General features: G+C 46.8%; 1 protein-coding gene and 1 long non-coding RNA gene across 5 annotated transcripts in view; one reads left to right on the top strand and one right to left on the bottom strand.

Annotated features, from left to right (window-relative positions):
* The window catches only part of LEF1 (lymphoid enhancer binding factor 1), a 61,472-nt gene that overhangs the window by 22,927 nt on the left and 20,643 nt on the right, over positions 1-17,902 (top strand). For 2 of the 4 annotated variants that reach the window (XM_064510563.1, XM_064510564.1), the window contains exons 4-8: positions 7,763-7,895; positions 11,545-11,635; positions 13,843-13,926; positions 15,757-15,879; positions 16,613-16,775. In XM_064510563.1, coding sequence (XP_064366633.1) covers positions 7,763-7,895; positions 11,545-11,635; positions 13,843-13,926; positions 15,757-15,879; positions 16,613-16,775 — 594 coding nt within the window. The remainder of the gene's footprint in view (positions 1-7,762; positions 7,896-11,544; positions 11,636-13,842; positions 13,927-15,756; positions 15,880-16,612; positions 16,776-17,902) is intronic. The other 2 variants (XM_064510565.1, XM_064510566.1) reach the window with 1 other exon arrangement.
* The window catches only part of LOC112987874 (uncharacterized), a 35,513-nt gene continuing 25,500 nt past the window's right edge, over positions 7,890-17,902 (bottom strand). The window contains exons 12-13 of the long non-coding RNA XR_010388915.1: positions 9,231-10,368; positions 7,890-8,490 (exon numbers count right to left, since the gene is read on the bottom strand). This is a non-coding gene — a long non-coding RNA (uncharacterized LOC112987874). The remainder of the gene's footprint in view (positions 8,491-9,230; positions 10,369-17,902) is intronic.

Raw genomic sequence — 17,902 nt, 5'->3', positions numbered from 1 at the left:
ATCGTACGCTGAATTTTGTTAATCCTACCGAGCCCTGCCTGCTCCTGGGATCCTTAGCAAGCTGCCTGCAGCGATGTTGTGTTGGGCTTCAAGTGGGGGAAGATCTGCTCCGGGTCTGCCATGACGTCCCCGTGAAGCGGCTAAAAATCCAGAGATGGGGACTCCTGCCCTTTCTGCAAAATGTGGATGGACCTTCCCATGACTTGATTTATCCCGTCAGATAAATCTTTCCGTCTCTGGGAAAAGCCCTCCCGGGGGCTGGTGTCAGCCGGGGTCGGCTTCAGCAGGGTCCTCCCTGGGGAGTGTTTCGGCAGTGACGGCGCAGCGGCAGGAGACCTTGGCAGAAGCAGAGATCAGCCGAGCCATAATAGATGTGGTCAAATTTGTCACTTCTCCGTTCCCACGTTCATCTCTTCCTACCTCTTTTCCCATTTTTCAGAAGGCGCGATGAAGTGAGCAAGGTGGGAGCTCTTCCAGAAATGTTTGTTGCGTTCGGCAGCGTGGCCAGCACAGCTTGATCAGCGTTCGGCTAGGAGCAGGCGGTTGCTGCCTAGCCAGCCTTTAAACCGCAAATACAGATATAGCGAATGTGAGTTTGAACCACGTAAGCGTGCGTCAGATTCTGGTGCAGGCATTTGAACCTTTGTCCTTGCTTCCCGTCAAACAAGGCCGGGAAGTATTCCCAGTGCATGCGTGCTCTTCCATTTTCTAAATCAAGAATATTTCCATTCAGTGTGCCTAAAAATTTGCTCTCCAAAGAAACTTTGACCCATTTTCAGTCTTCTGAGCTTCTGTTGGTCTTTGTTATGGCACGTGGTGTTGAGTAGACCATAATATAAATTTAATGTAAATATACAGGTATTTAAGAGAGTGCTTCTTTCAAACACGTGGCGTGTGCAGTACCCAAAGGCACCTTCTCGTCAGCGGGGCGAGGGTTTTGTCGTCTTCGCCCGGGCCCGTATCCTGTGGGACATACAGAGGTTGGCCAAGGAAAGTCGTCTCATCCTGTGACGCACATCGGCTGCCAGAGCAATTCTGGGAGTATGTGAGCGTCTTGCTAAAACCGCACGGTGTCTGCATTGCCCTTGGCCGGTAACGAACGTACGAAGCTGCGTGTGCACTTGCTCCCTAGGCTTCGAGCCTGTGACTTCATGCCACACGTTGATGTTTGCTCGCTGTGGGTTTCTTGATATACATATTCACATCAGGCAAAAGATAAACTGGGAAGGGTGAACAAGATTAAAAAGGACTGTCACGCGGGGACGGGGGCGAGTTTGGCTGAGCATCGGCTGTCAAATTAGCAATTATTGGGAATTTGTGACCGCTGCAGAGGCTCCGCTGCAGAGTTTGAAGAGTGAAGTGAAACGGCGCAAAAGGCTTTAACAGAAAGCAAGCTTTCCCTCTGAGCACGCGGTTTCGCTGGTGATTTAATGCCCTATCAGTCTTTAGTACCTAGTTCTGAAACTAATGGGCTGTGCAACATTAAGTGTAATCTGGGTGGATGTGAGCTCGCGGTGTGTAAACAGAGCAGGGCTTGTCCCCTTCCCGACAGGAGCCTTGCAGGACCTGCCCGGCTCCCGCGCGCCTCTGCGGCCTTGCCGGGCTCCCGCCAGCCCTCCCGAGCGGGCGAGAGCAAACAAATTAAGAAGTCACGAGAGAGGGGAAAAAATGGAGATAGCAGGGGATTTCTAATCAAGCTATTTTAATACTGGGTGTGTTTTAATCACGTATTAAATGCCAGTGCTTAATGAGCACTTGAAATAAAGCATGTTTCTGTCAGAGATTCAACACCCATGTTTTTAAAGCTATCTTGAGGGAACTCAAGTGTTTATTGCAACTTTGCAGCAAAATGGTGCTGTATTAATTTACACGATTTTAAAAAAGTTGCAAAAGGGCAAGACCTGTTCTTAAGGCCACAGACAGGCCGTGAGGGTGGTGTTTTCTCTCCAGTGTCACAATTACCCTGAATCCGGTTACCAATTGTAATCCAGCGAGATAGATGCTTATCCTCGTCTTTATCAAATCCCATTTACTCTTTTCTTTGCAAAGCTCCTCTGGCTGTTGTGCTTTCTTTTTTTTCCTTTTTTTTTTTTTGTTGTTGTTGTGTACCGGCTCTTTGGGCTTCAAGCAGAGCAGTTGGCTCTTGCTCTTTATGTGTCCTCATATGTTGCCTTCACATCCAAGCTCAAAACCCAGTTTGAGTCGTATGTTGATCTCTGTGGACCAAAAGGTGTGATCTCTGCTCTGAATAACAAAATACTGGACTGGGGTGTGCCGATGGCGAGCGGGTCCAGGGCTGCTGGCAGGCGCTGGCGCGCGCCCGTGCCCCGTCCCATCAGCCTGGGTTTTGTTGCTGCCACCAGTGGGGCTTGGGCTGCACCCTAACTTACGGTGAGGTTAAAAATAAGGTGGCTACAAATCTCTCCTCCTCCCCGTGTCTGATTTTTGCCATTTTCCCAATTGCACCGTCTAGCAATTGGAGGACGTTTTGAAAATGAAACATTAAATGATCTTTGCTGTCAAGACCTGAGAGGATTGGCTTTATATGTAAAACTTTGGTAAAAATCAATGGTTTGGGGATGGGGAGGGGAAAGAGTAACCTGAGCTCTCCACATATCAAGTCTGCTGCATCTCGGCAAGGTTGTCTACAGAAAGGCATCATACGATAGCTCCCAGGCATGTGGCACATCGTAATTGCAATTATTGCTGGTGTTGATTAGCTTGTTTCATCTATGGGTAACTAGTTCCTGCCAAAACCCCTTGTTGTTACCGCCTCTCTTTCCACCCCAGTCCCCCCATGCTAAAGCTTTCTCCATAAGAACAGGTCTTAAGGCCTCGCTTTTTTTTTCCATTGCTCCAGAATGATGTTGTTCTTGGTCTTTCCTTTTTATTGCAACAACTGGTCTTCCAGAGCATAAATCCAGCACTAGTTTAGCCGTTAAAAGTCTATTGCTATTTTGAAAGGAAGACTGAAGTTGCCATCTTCTGCGTTTGCTAAATCCTCCTGCTTAAAAACAAATTCAGGGCTCCAAAATGTTAGATAGTTAAACAAATTAGAAATTAAATTAGGTAGAAAGGGACAGAGCTTTTTCTTTTTTTTTTGTCTCTTCAAGGTGGCCTTGAATCCTCCAACAAGTCATCGGTCCTTCTGTTTCAAAGTACTGCTAAGGCAATAGCAGAAGGTGGGTTTTTTTGAGGAGCTATCTGATTTTTTTCCCCCCCTTGAATTAAACTTTTGTTATGACAAAAATTCAAAACCATGTTTTCAAAATGACCCTTTCTTTCAAGAACAAAAGAGACTGTGTGCGTGTGGCCATCTAGGTCTGTTTTTCTCCCTCCTTAAGTTTTTTTAATTGTCTTATTTTAGTTTGAATCGAGAGGACCATCTGCTAGTGCCTTTACCCGAAGCACAGCTTGTTGACAGGAGAGGAGGAGTAAGGAGGCTGGGGGCTTTCTGGAAGCAGCTTCATGTTTGAAGGAAAAGCCCCCACACCAGCACCTCTCTGGGTGTCGTTTCCAATTTTTAGCTCTGTGGTCTGGCTGACGTATGAAGCGTTTAACCTGCCCGATTTGAAGAAAACTGCCGATAAACGGCGGGGCTCGCAGTTTGAGGGGAGAAGCGGTGCTTTGGAGAGCTTGCCGGGTGCGAGAGGGGCGTCGAGGAGCACGGGCAGGCCGCTCAGCTCCGCTTCTGCTGCCGGCCGGCGTTACTGTCATGGTGAACAGCCCGCTGCAGGAGATGCTCTTAATGGCAACGTGCAACAGGGCAAAAATAGCGCTTTAATACTGGTTATCACAGTGCAAGCAAAAATCTGCCAGTGAAATAACTGCGTTTTGGTGCTTTCCCCCTCTCGGACAGTGCAGAAAGACCATCTTGCTCGTTAAATTGCCTTCAGGGATCCCATGGGGTGAAGGCTTGGCAGAGGCCTTCTCCTGGAGGGGCTGGGGACGAACGTCCCCCCAGGCAGCGGCCGCCCATCTCCCTTGGGGTAGTTGTGCCCCAAAGGAGGGCAGGTGATGAGGAGCCGAAACGAAGGGGGATGTCCTTGCTTGTGGGGGTGCAGGGGGCACCTCTTGCGAGAGCAGCGGCCGTGGCGGTGCACCCGGGGCGTTCGGGTGTTGCACACGCGGGCTCCTCCATCGACGCGCGTCCTTCACAAGGGCGCTAATTTAATCTCTCTCGCCGAGCAGCAGCTGGAGCAAATGGCTCTTTTCCGCCCCGGTGGGAGCTCCCGAACCGCCCGGCTCCGCGCTCATGTCGACCAACAGGCATTTTCGCCGAGGTTGTGTCGGGCTTTTTTTAGCTTTTGCACACTTGTTGCATATAGGATACCTTGCAGGTGCAGGTGCAGGCCTTCGCCAAAGCTTTAGCTAACTGTTTGGGGTTTTTTTCCTGATAGTCTGGCTTCTCGTCAGAGGCATTTCAAAAATGAGGGAAAACTTCCTGGTTTCAAGCTGAATCTAAAATGCAGCATTTCACTGGAGATTGATTTAACTGTCTCGAAGTGTACTCTGCGGATGAGGGGACAGCAGTCATTTGAAAGGGCAAGTAACTGCATGTGCCCACCTCGGGCATACCTGGTGTGGAGCACTGGAAAGCCGGATTGAGCCATTCCCAGGCCCCTCACTTCTTGCAAATCAACCATCCTGTTAACTCACCGCTTTCCAGATTGAGATGGCTTAGGCACTCAGAAGTAGGTGTCACCTCTACATAGCTCTGTTTTGCCAACCATGGACGATATTTGTAGGCGCCGTTGTCCAGGAGCTCTGGGACCCTGAGCTTTGCGTGGGAGCTGCTGCCCGGCGAGGAGGCAGCAGCCGTGCTCCTGCCGTGCCGGGGGATTTGGTTGCCCTCTCGGGGCGCTGGGGGATTTTCGGGGCAGGGACCGTCTTGGGCTTGCGCTGCGTCCGGCTCGCCTGAGCGTGCTGCTGGGCAGAAATTAAAGACACTGCCTGTGAAGACCGTGAGAAACCATCCCAGAAGCAGCAGTGCCCAGCAAGGTTTGGTCGCTGGGGAGGGGGCGCCCCTCTGCGCCGGGCGGGCTGGCGCCTGCACGGGTAAACAGGCGCGCGCGCTGCTTCGCCCTTACCCTTTAATGTGGGTAATAGGTTGTGACATCCGTGCGGCAAGGTGCCTTAAAGCATGACGCCAGGCCTTTGGGTTGGCAGGCCTGCGCACCTCTGCCTTGCCGTGATCCATTTGCCGTGCCCGCTCCCGGCGAGAGGAGCAGCCCTCGGCGCTCTGCACGCGGAGGGGAGGCTAGGTGTGCCGCGTCGGGGCGCTCCCCGCGCCGCCCCCGTGGGGACTGTCCGGGAGAAGGGGCCCGGGTCTCTGCCACCAAAATGCATGCCGGTTTCTTCACTGCAGACTCTGGGCTAGGCTGCGCGCTCCCTCTGCTTGCTTTTGGGGTGGGCGCAGGAGCTTCGTGGAGAGTTTTGGGAAGGCGATGAAACAGATATTACATGTATAAACACCAAACATGCCACACGGGAGGCGTGTCCACAACCTTTCCAACAAGCGTGTAACTTCGTCTTTTAAAAATTCTCTTTTTAATAAGAATTGCGTCCTGACCTGCTTGGTGGTGCTTCTGTAAGCTACTTAAGTACCAATCTGCACCAAAACGTTGTGTTTTTGATGGGCTGGATGAGTTATAATTTCTGTACCAAAATATTTATGAACCTCACGTGGGATGGCGGGTAATTGCGTAATGTTTCCATTGAAAACATGCGGACCGATGCGGTTTCGAAGGAGAGGTTTCTAAGGCTGCCTTGAGGAGAAGCGGTGCTGGGTGAGTCAGGCCTCCGTAAGATGCAGATCTCCCAGGCGCACAGGGGGTGGCAGGGCTTGGCCCCAGCTCGGTTAGCAGGGTGCAATGGCAGAGCCCGTTCAGTCTTCAGGGCTCTTTAAAAATACGCCACCAGGCTCCCCATCCCGCTTCGTTTTGCTCATGTCCCGGCGTGTTTTCTCTCCCCGCTAATGGCTGTGGCTCATCCCTGCGGGGTCGGAGGCGGCGGGCGGTTCGGTACGTGCCCCCAGCCCTCCTTGCCTGGGGGCTCTGGGACAGCAGTGGCCCCATGCCGGCACCGCTCCCCCTCCTCCTCCCACAGCAGCGCAGTGCGGGCAGGCTGCAGCACGTCCAACCTTTCTTTTTTTCCTTTTTTCCTTCCCCCCCGCCCCCATGGCTCTGGCTCTGCAGACCCCAAATAATGCTCTTAATGGAGATCCGGACCGTTTATATGCTAATTTCCAGCCCACTGACAAGCCGTTTGCTTTTCTACTTACTTTACATGTTTCCTTCTTCCCCAAGACCCGCGCGTTGCAAACCACTGCCACCCGTTTAGGAGATAAGGTGCTGCGGTTTAAAAAAGAAAAGCAAAGCCCCAGGATGCTGCGGAGTTAGGGGGTACCAGGATTGGCTTGCTGGAAGTACAAACCGATAATTTCTTAAAGCGAGTAACCCTGATACCATGAGCATGCAGGATAATTATATCTAGTATAATACAGAATGTTAATTACCAAATTTTGAGAAATTAATGCTGCTTAGCAGCTGTGTGCGTGTGACCTAAATACATCTACTGCTTGATCTTTATTCATAATATACAATTTATTGTTGATAAAGTAATTGCTGAATGGCGGGTTGGCCCACAAGTCTTGTAGCTAAAGACTGAGGCCTGATTTGTAAATCGTCTGAAATTTGTCAGCATCTATTTTTGTTGAATTTATACAAATAGGGAAGATGAATAGCAGCCTGAACTATCGCCTTTAGAACTCAACTCATACATATTATTGAGAATTCATATTGCTTTTATTATTTGGTCACAAAAATGGACCTAATGCTTGTTGGCTTTAAAACACCTACTAGGGCTGCTTTCTCTCTCCATCTTGCAAAATATAAGACAAGGCCAAAGCTTAAATTAAAATCCTCAGGTTCTTATCTCTTTCCCACAGGAAAGCAAATCTGTGTTGAAAACCGTAAAATTAAGAGGAGAGCAAGGATAGCATAATTTAGCAAAAATTCATGGCACCAGATTCTGAGCTATATGACTGGAGGGATAGGTCAGACATTAAGAAGATACTGCCTGCTAATGCAAGTTCCTTAAGGTGGTGCTCTGAAAACAAGGAAAGCAGAAACCGCTGCACTGCTTCCCGTTTGCTCCCGTTCCCGTTCTCCTACCGGCCTTAATAAGAAATTGAGTTGTCCGTTTAATAACCCTTCTAGTTCTCGGCGTCCAAAGAGATCCTTGATTTATACTTGGAATATTGTCCTAAAACCCATTATTGTGTCGGGATTTGAATATCGAGATTCAAACAAAATTAATTTCATCGGGCTCTTAGATTTTTCTTCTTCGCCTAATTCCTGATATTTGACGGGCTGTCCTTGCTGAGCTTTATCAGCGGTTTTGCCTGAATGCCTCTTCCTTTTCTTTATTTTTTCTTTTTATTATTAAAAACTGTTTGCGGCATAATTGTTTTTGCTCGGGGCGGCAGGCAGAGGGGCAGGGTGGAGATGAGGAGCTGGGATCATTGCTATGGCTAGTCCTGCTATGGGAACAGAGACTTTTGTTCCAAGTAGCATTAATATGGAAGTATTTCGTAGGTAGGTTTCCTTTACAAGCGACCCCTCGGGGCTGTGGTCCGCCAGCTCCCACGTCCCCATCCTCTGCAAATATTTTAAACTGCGTTTTAGGAGTGTCTATTATTTTTTCTTTTTTAATGCAGAAACCACACCCTGCTAACGCTCGCTTTTTTCTTCTCTTGCAGTCGAACAAGGTGCCCGTGGTACAGCCCTCCCATGCGGTTCACCCCCTCACCCCCCTTATCACCTACAGCGATGAGCACTTTTCCCCGGGGTCGCACCCATCTCACATCCCCTCAGACGTCAGCTCCAAGCAAGGTGAGCCCGGCTCAATCCCGTGGGGACACGCGGGGACACCCCAGGGCCTCCCGGTGCCCCCCGCGCACTGCTCATGGGGCTTTATTTTCAGTACTTTTAATATTTTGCAGCCGTGCATGCCCACTTTCAGAGATGCTAATCCTGCCACGATGCTGATATTTAAATTGGCTGCTTGAATCTTGGTGCTCTTTTCTAAGGTGTTAATTCTGGCTTGTTAAAACCTCAGTAAACAGCAGCCCGTCCTCGCCACCCCCTGTTGTGCCCGAGGCTTGCAGCGTGCAGACGCGGAAACGGCAGTCATCCCAAACCTCTCCAAAACCCGGAGAGGAATACGCCAGTACTGCTGTTACTGGAACCTTTTTAATTGCAATTGTGTTTTATGCCCTTTTATTCCAACTGTCTGAATTCCTCTGTATGTCAGCTGGCATGACTGAAGGGTATCCTGGAAAATGCGGGAGCCAGTTCAGAGCCTGCACAAGTTCAGGCCTTGCAGACGTGGCATTTTTAACCCTCTCGTGCCTACCGTCTTCTGCAGAGAGCATGACTTTCCATGTCCGAGTTGTGACTGTCAGTTTTCCCTGTGCCCCTACAAAGCCTTAAAAAAGAAAAAAAGAAAGAAAGAAGAAAAAAAAAGTACTCCCCGCTGCTTGGGGAGGGTGAGCTGCCCGGCGTAGTCAGGACATATCGCCTGAGAATTCGTGAAGCTCTGTTTTACTGGACAAGAGTCCTCGTGGAGAAGTGTCCCGTTTATCTAGAGGAGTGTCTAGCTACTATCATCCAAGGAGGAAGATGATTTTTTTTTTTTTATTCGTGCCTTTCCCTGAATGCCTTGTTTTTATTTTGGCCTTGCTATGCCAATGATAACACGAGCTACATCCAAAAAATACTGTGGCCTTGTGGCTGTGTATTTAATAAAAAAAAAGGGGGGGGGATGCAAAAAGCGCTCTGCCTGGAAAGCCCAGCCTGCAAATACATGTATAGGGTTTTTTTTTCTCTGAAAGTTGGAGGAAGCAAATGGAGACTCGCTGTCCTCGTTTGTCTTCCTTCTCTGCATCGTTGCCCAAGAGAAGGGTATTTGCACTCGTTCCTTGAAATCCGGCGGATGCGGTGCGTGTTAGCGTGTGGGATTTCTGCCTCTTACTCGAGCTGATTGCAGCTCCTTGGGCACACCCTGCCACCATAGTTGGTGAGCTCAGGTTTCGACTTTCTTCAGGGTGGTTTTGCCCTTCTGCACCCTAATTATCTGCTTTTATCCCTACTTTTTTTTCCCTGATCTCCTGTAGACCCAAACCAAACATCTTGCCATGCCTGCCCTCCCCTCCCTGCCCCTCTCACCTGCCCCGTGACTCCCCGCACGTCGCGTCTCCAGCTCCTCGCGTGAGCTTGGGACCGGTCCGGGTGGCGTGCAGCCTGGGGACGTCCCCAGCGCCCCGCTCATGGCCGCGTGATGCTGGGGAGTCGCCTCTTAATTCCTCTGCTTGGCGTCTGGCAAAGGTGGGGACGGACGATGCGGGCTGGAGACTTCTGGTTTTCCCTGTGCCCGGCTCCTTGATGTGTGTGGTCTCTTCGTGCTGCTCGCGTCAGCGCCGTTAGCGTGTCGGAGCAGTCCCGGGGAAGTGGCCCATGCAGTTGCTACCACAGGAGGATTTTTCCCCTCAGGTCCTCTGCCAGATGCCTCCCACCATTGTTTCCGTCCTCGGCTCCGGCGCTGCCTCTGGAGCAACATGGCTCCTGACTGCCCCGGCCGGGGACAGACGTTGCCCGACGGCACCAGGGCGCTCGGAGACCACCCTTGACTCCTGCCACCCCCAGTCCTCGCTGCTGCCAAATTCCCTGGTGGTGGGAAGAGGCAGCAGGGACCTGGGTTTCCCACAGCAGCTCTGGCTTTGGGGGCTCGCGAGGAGGCCTTCTTACAGGTGGTCGTTTGTTGCTTTCTTTTTTCCCCCCCTGTCCTCCTTTTTCTTAACACTGACGAGCTGCTCCCACGTGTCAGCCAAGTTCCTGTGAGCCGAAGCTCGTTCCCCAGAGCGCTGCTCGGTGGCACCTGGGCATTTCCCTGTGGGGCATCAGGTGGCTGACGATTCTCACCAACGTCCGCAGAGGGACAAAGTTTTGTGCTAGAAATAGCCGTTGTGTGTTAGTCCAGAGAGAGCAGTCTAGTCTCTGTGGGTCGGAAGCGCCAGATTTTGGGGAAGGAATAGCCCAGCTCTTTGTGCAGAGGTTTTAGTCCGGTAGAGGCAATATCGTGTGGTAACCCCCTGGGAACATCAGCTATCAGCAAAGATGAGATGCTGGACCTGTTTTTCGCCTTTTCTAAGTGCTCTGGAAGAATGTTCCCTCTCACTTAAAAATCCTGGAATACGTAAAATGTTCTCTCTCCTGTCAGCCAGCAGTTGATTTAACAGCTTTGAAAAAAAGTGGCCACAGATTTGCTCCTCAGGTTGCACTCCTGTGTCTTACAATTTAGCTTTTCCTGAAAACACCAGAAGAGACAGAGTTAGCAGTGACACTGTGAAAGCTGTTTTCTATCCTTTCCTGTACACAGTCCCAAAAGGTATTTTTCAAATCTTATAATTAAATTCAGAAGTTCTAATACGAACTATGGGGAAAAAAAACAGTAGAGTCTGTCTGTAAAACGAAGTCTCAAGGTAACATGCACTCACTCTTGGACATTTGGAGTGCCACCACATAAATATTTAATAGCCTTTTAAAGCAGCTGATTTAACATGTGAAGTAATCTTAACAATTCCGACTGTTTCAGCCCCCTCTTCCCCAAACACATTTAAATAAACCAATGTCTTTGTGGCCTCTGCAACCATAATTCCTTGTCTCCTGGGGGCATGAGTTTTAGGTGAAGAATGGAGACTATGGACCCTTTTGGGACCAGGATTAGCTTTAATCTTGAGGTGATTCTTACAATTGTAGGACTCTGTGTTCTGGGGAATGTGAGCTGATGGATCATTTCTGATGGGACTTTTTATTTTTTCCATGAAATACTACCAATGCAAAACAGATTGACCTTGGAGCCCACAGGAGTCAACTTGATGAAGAGCTTAGTTGGAGCTGGAGTGACAATTGGAAGCCAAATGAATCATATCAAGTGTGACCATTACAGGCCTGAAAATGATTCTTAATTAACCAGTGATCCTCTGTGGTAGCAAGTTTCCAAAATCTGTGAATCCATAAGGGAACCAGCGAAAATGTACAAGTAACAATTTACCTAATCTAATAGCTCTGCTGAGCTGCCTGTGTGACAACACTTTTATTTTCCTCGTTTCATGCCATGTGTTAGATGGTTCCTCAGCGTTCGGTCTGGTTTGGTGAAACCATTTAGAGGACAGTGTTGCCTAACACACTTAGCAGGAAACCCGAACTTGTGCAGGTGCTGACGGATACATTTATTCCATCTTTCCACTTTGTTTTTCCAGCATTTCCTTTTGAATCGTGAAACCATTAGGATATGCAAGTTATTTATTATTTTAAGGGTGCCGTGGGTAGTCCTCTGCTTTTAATGCTAACCAAAAAGGTGGTTATTTCTTATCCGGAGCAGTAATTTCATCGCAGTGTTGGCCATGTTAGCTGTGAACCTTAGCTTGCATTTGTAGTGTTTTGAGGGGAAAGTCGCTCATTCTTCTGTACTCTTTAACAGGCATGTCCAGACATCCTCCAGCGCCTGATATCCCCACCTTCTATCCCTTGTCTCCAGGGGGTGTTGGACAGATAACACCACCTCTTGGCTGGTAAGAGCTTTTAGCTTCTTTTCAGACAGGGTGCATGTTCATACCATCCACTGTTGTCGAATGAATGGCAGCATTTACAAAATAAGAGTGTCGCTGCAGCAAGAAATTACTATGTTATTTTAGTTTAAAAGATCAAAAAGTGTTGATCTTTGAAATGAATTGAATCTGGTTTTTGAACACGTACCGAAATTGAAGTGTGAGGATTTCACTTTGAAGTCTATGTATTTCTTATGGCTCAGATTTGTGGCTCTTGGCATTTGGAAAGATAGCAAAAAACAGTTCTCAAGGAATTAAATGTAAATTTTTAATAAACAAAATTGCAATTACAGAGGGGAGGGGAGGTAAGAAGGAACTTTGAAGTGTGTGCGGGGGGAAATCTTGAAACTGCATCAAAATGGAGAACAAACTTTTGTAGTCTGCTGCTTTTTGCAATTTCTGTATGGAGGAAGACCTCAGTCAGTGGGAGATTTTGCAGTTCTTTTTAGTATTAGCACTGTAAGGACCTTTCTCTGCCATTCGGAGTTGTTTTCCTTGTGGAGAAAAAGCACAGCATTTTCAGACTGATTGATTCTGCAGGTTGCTTCATGTCTGCTCAAGGTAGGTAGATGTTGACCCCCAGTTCTGTAGGGGCAGGGTATGAGCAAACTCAGCAACAATTTACTTGCTTCAGAATCTGTTTTTTAGCTAACCTGTGCCCTCCACAATGAGCAATTTTTTTTTTTTCATGTGTCTATGTATGCCAGGAAAGCATACTCCAAATGATAAAGAGCAGAGAAACTAGAGACCAGAAGATGGTAAAATGCTATATTGCTGGAGAATCTTCCAGGAAGTGTCACATGCCTTTTTGGAGCAAATGATATCGGATATGGAACTAAAATACAGGAGCACCTGGCTTTTTTTTTTTTTTCTCCCCCTCCTTCCTCCCTGTTCATTGCTGCTAGGCTGACTCACCCCCTCCACCACTACCAGGCAGTTCCTGGCACTCGTTTTCCAGATGTGGTCAATCATTTCTTTCAGATGGTTCCTTGAGGCAGCGGTGGGGGGGGAGGAAAAGGAGGCTTAACTGGAAAGAGAAAGAAGAGGAGAGATGCACTCCGGTTTTGCAGAGTTTGGAAGTGTGCTCAGCGGTGCTCACTTCCAGCTGAGCATAGCCCACCGTCCCTTAGCTCTATGGCTTCCAGCTCCGTTCGGGGTGGTAGCATTGCTGAGGCTTCCTCCACCTTTTTTTTTTTTGTTTTTTTCCCCTTCCGTTTGAGCACTGCTCTCTTCGAATAACGTATTCAAAGTGTGGAAATTGTATCCTGAACCTTGAAAAGGCCAGAATCCCTTTTGTTCCCCTTAGAAACGCTGATCAGTCAGACCATAGGTTCAAATAGAACTAACGCATGCACGGTCTTTCAGAGCTGGTCCAGGTATGCCGTCTGAATGTGTATTTGTTTACATCACCATAGCATGATACTTAAGTATGATAATTCTGGTCAGGACCTGACCCACTGCTAATTGGAAGTAAACAAAATGATGTGATAATAATAAAAGCTAGAGAGTCCAAATTATATGCTGGTGATAAAATATTTTGTATGTGTGCAAGTATAAAGGAGGTCAGAATTTCATACAAGATTCTTCTATTGGTTTGCAAAGTTTGAACTTCAAGTAATTAAGATGTACTCGTGTTGTGGGCTTTTTTTTTTTTAATCAAATAAGCTCTAGTTTCTTAGAAATGCTGGCCTCTTGTTCCTTACCATAGAAGATGCAAATGAAGAGAGTCCTAATCTTTCAAAGACTTCATAAGATTGTCCAAAAGGTTTTCTAGATTGATAATTCACATTCTGGTATTCTTGCACTGATTTACATTGGAACTATTTGGAATAAAATGCCTCTTTTTTAAGAGCTAATTAACTGGATCTGCTTCCAGTGCTTTTAAAACTGGGTATGAGAGAGGGGCTGTTCGTGTGTGCGCTTTGGGGGAGAAGGGCTGGTTCTGCTTTCCTCCCCAATGGCAACCTAAATTTGGGAATCTTTTGAAAGAGGGAGAAGGTCCTAAGTGTTCAGGAATTCATTAGCTTTGAATCTAGCAGAACTCTTAAAATTTTACCTATTACTATTTTTTTTTGTTTCACTCCGAGTTCCCATCAAGTGCTTATGACTCTAGAGTAACTACTGAATACCGTATCATATTATTGATGGGTTCCTTTCTTCTGTGACCTCAGGCAAGGTCAGCCTGTATATCCCATCTCGAGTGGATTCAGGCAGCCCTATCCATCCTCACTCTCAGTCGACCCTTCCATGTCCAGGTAGGTGTAGGAGGTGAATGACTGACTGGGGAGTAACTGCTGGCATTACAGGGCAAGTTGCTCTTCTGCTTGCATCTTGGTCTGTCTTTGCTTGCTTTTCAGTCAGCTAAAACTTTATGCATACATTTTTATTTAACACATTTGTGTATATACAGTTTGCCTGGATCCCACACTGGTCTCGTTCAGCATTTTCCTGGCAGTCTCTGAAGTATTGCAATTAGGAACACTGGAGAATTGTCAAGGATTAACTGAACTGTTTCATCTGAAATGAGATCATGAGTTCATTTCTAGATGCCACGTGTAGCATGCATCCTTGGGTTTTATTCATACAAGTATGAAACCAGGTGGATTGTCACTCTAGTCTGGGTTCTGTAGTTTTAATTTCAAAGTTGTTGGTAATTAGTCTTGAATCATTTAGGTATCACTCTGTGTGGAAACTTGCTCTCAAGTAGGTATTTCATAGCCCAAAGCCATTACTGGGAAGGGATGCCAGCACAGTGTGTTTGTACTGGTGTGTGAATCAGGCGCTCTGTCTTTGTGTCTAAGTGCAAGCAAGCAATGCTAACTGAGACTTGGCCATGACACACTCCAGACCTCCTCTCCTATGCTTTTGCACTCTAAAGACAGCTTCTGCATCCTGTGCTTGGTGTACACAAGGTTGCAATAGACCATTCTTGGGGTTTTTTGTGTGACCTGTAGAAGAAAATCCTCTTGCATGGGGAATTAAGTTAAGCCCCTTGATAAGTGGTAGGTCCTCTCGGCTCTGTTGGTGATGTTTCCTTTGGATTATCACTGTCACTTCACTTCTCTAAAGGGGAATGATAAGCACATGCCAGTCAAGGTGATTGGGAAGGAAAGCTGTCCTTTCTCCATAACAAAATGACTGTTTTGGTCACGATGTTTTGTGCTTGCTTTGCTTTGTTGGAGTGCAGGAGGTGGACAAAGGGACTGGGGAAGGGAGAAGAGAGAAGGTGGACATGATTCCTCAGTAGGCACTCACTCAGCAAACCATTGGAGCAAGAGCTTGCTTTTCATTGAACTGTCCCAGTACTAAGTAAAGCGTGCAAGCCTTCTCCTGCACTGGGGTTGCAATGCTCAGCACCTTGAAGATCCCTCTCAGCTGGCCTTGGGGATGAGTTAGTAGGGTGGGATGATGGAGTTAGTGGCACCTTAGTTTTGTTTTCTATTTTCCTTCTGGCACAAATGAAAGGAAGGTTTACTTAGGTCAAGAGTGTCTCTCTCTTTTTTTTTTTTTTCCCCCTTTTTCTTCCAGGATACAGGAATATTATTATTTAAGTATTTGGAGGAGATAGTTGAGGTTGAGGTGACATTAAAATCTTTAAGTGCTTTGAAAAGCAAGAGATTCCATGCAGAGCTATCAGGGACTCCTTAAACAGACTCTTCCTCCTTTTTTTTTTTTTTTTTCCTGCATGGCAGTTCTTCCTTTGCATTGGCTGGTGGTGGATATTTTAAGAATGTTTATATCTTGGTGTGGAAATACAGTTTTTGGTTAAGAAATGTGTATTTTTATTGCTAGTCAGTGTAACAGTACAACCATTAAATGTTTCTTGTGTGCATTGCTAAATCCATTTTCCTGAAAGGTAATAGAATAACTTCTTCAAAACCAAAATGTTGACTGATACTTGTATTTCTTGAACCAGTTACAATGCACGAATCTTAGCCAAATATTTTTCACGCGCTCTTAAAGAATTGTCTTTCCATTGCAAGTTCTGTAGTGTTTGCATTCTTGGGGCATCCCACTGCTGTCATGTAAGTGTTTGAGGCCTGTCTTTGATAGCGTTACAGACCTTTCTTCATTTTCTCTTTTAGGTTTTCACATCACATGATTCCTGGTCCTCCAGGCCCTCACACAACTGGAATCCCTCACCCAGCTATTGTAACACCTCAAGTCAAACAAGAACATCCACACAACGACAGTGAGCTAATGCATGTGTGAGTCTGCCTTTCTGCACTAGCCCTTAATCTACAAATGCTTGAGAACTCTATTAAAAGAAGAGTCGAGGAGGTAAAAAAAAAAGGGAACAAGTCCTTTCATGAGCTGTTTGAATTTTAACTCTTCTCCTGTAACTGAAGTGGGAGATGTGGGCTGGTTTGGGGGAAGAGTAATAAGACATGAAGCCAGTATTCATTCCAGTCCAGCACTTACTAGCTATCAGCCACAGTCATCTTGATTCACACATAGTCATGGAGCTGTCTTCCTGAGGATGTTGTTTGAGACTGAACTCATGAGCATCTGTTGGATAAGGTCTTAACTGCAAAATCTACTACTAAAAAGCCGCATTTATGCTTAGTACTCGGAGGCAAAAGGCTTAATAAATTAGTGGATGAGGAGCTATCCTCCTGTCTGTAGCAGTGGCCTTCTAGGGCACTATGGGTAGCCATTGAAAAAGAGAACTGAGGCAGATGATGCATTTGGACTGGATTCATAGATCAAGTGTTATTTGCCAACCTGACATGCTCCTTGAGTATTAAATTATTTCCTAAAGCTAGTTCCCTGAAAAGATGTAAAAGTGATGGGACATGACCATTGGAATTCACGTTCTTATTAATTTTATGCTGCTGAAACTGCAGCTTGGAAATTCTCCATTGAGTACAGGGTTTTTTAGGCTGAAGGTAAATAGATGCTTTTTTCCCCCTCCATCCCCCTTCCCCCACCACGTTTTAGGAAGCCTCAGCACGAACAGAGAAAAGAACAAGAGCCAAAAAGACCTCATATTAAGAAACCTCTGAATGCTTTCATGTTGTACATGAAAGAAATGAGAGCGAACGTTGTAGCAGAGTGTACTCTGAAAGAGAGCGCAGCTATCAACCAGATTCTTGGCAGAAGGGTATGTATAGCAGGGTGTGTGTGTACTCACGTGTGCTGCTAATTTGTGTGTGTTTCCCTTTGGCGGGTGTGATGGCTCACTTTCTGCTTGAGGTGTTAACTAATGTGCAGCTATTAAATTAGCTATAGAAGATGAAACATGCGACTAAAAATAAAAGCAGTATGTTGATTTTCTTTTTTCAATATTACACACATCATTGGATTGGCGTGTCTGGTCCATTCATGTCATTGTGTCTGTACCTCAGGCATTAAATATTCCTGTTCACACATAGAAGGATCACTGCTGAGGTCCTCTTAGAGGCTGGCGTTCATTAGAGCAGGAAAGGCTCATTTAGATAGGAACACTGAATGTTGAGTGAGATAGATCTCAACAGTGAATATAACGTGGGTCCAATCACAAAAACACGTAGGTTGGAAGGGACCTCCAGAGGTCATCTAGTCCAGCCCCAGTCAGAGTAGGTCCAGTTACATCAGGCTGTTCAGGGAGTTGTCCAGACAAGTTTTGCGTATCCTTGAAGTCACCGGCCCAGTGCTGGTCATTCCAGTGCCCATCCCAGAGCCACACAGCAGCCTTGCTGAGAGCATTTGCCTTTGTGGCATTCTAAGCAAGTTTTGTTCTTTCTGGAAAAAATGCAGGCCAACCCACAATTGCAAACCATGTTTGCTTTCAGTATTGCTCTTCTGAAGGGGAAGCGGTGAAGATAAATGCCCCTGCCCATCTCTGACTTCAGCTGTCCCAGAAGTTAGAGAGATGATTTATAGCAGTCTGAGTTTGAGAACAGATACTCTGAACCCCTCTTTTTGAGGAGTGCCTCAACAAGAGCTACTGCAACTCTCTGGAAAAAAAAAGCAGTGTGCTTTTTAAGTAGGAAGCCAGTACACAACATTAACTGCTGCTTTTCTGTTACAATCTGCAGACTTGTTTTCCCTAAATTGGATTAGAAATCTCTTGTTTCTTGTCCTGGTTCCTGCAAGCTTCTTCTTTCTGACGTTCTTGTTACTTCCTCTTGAAGGACATCTTGGTGCTTGCATTTTCCATTCTTTCATGCAAGTCTTACTCCCTCAAAAACTGATCTTAGTTTCTGAGTATGTCGATCTCATTTTCTTGGCCTGAATGATGGCAGTGGC

Source organism: Dromaius novaehollandiae, chromosome 4 (genome assembly GCF_036370855.1).
Source record: "Dromaius novaehollandiae isolate bDroNov1 chromosome 4, bDroNov1.hap1, whole genome shotgun sequence".
Lineage (NCBI taxonomy): Eukaryota > Metazoa > Chordata > Aves > Casuariiformes > Dromaiidae > Dromaius > Dromaius novaehollandiae.
This window is presented reverse-complemented; position numbering and strand designations above follow the sequence as displayed.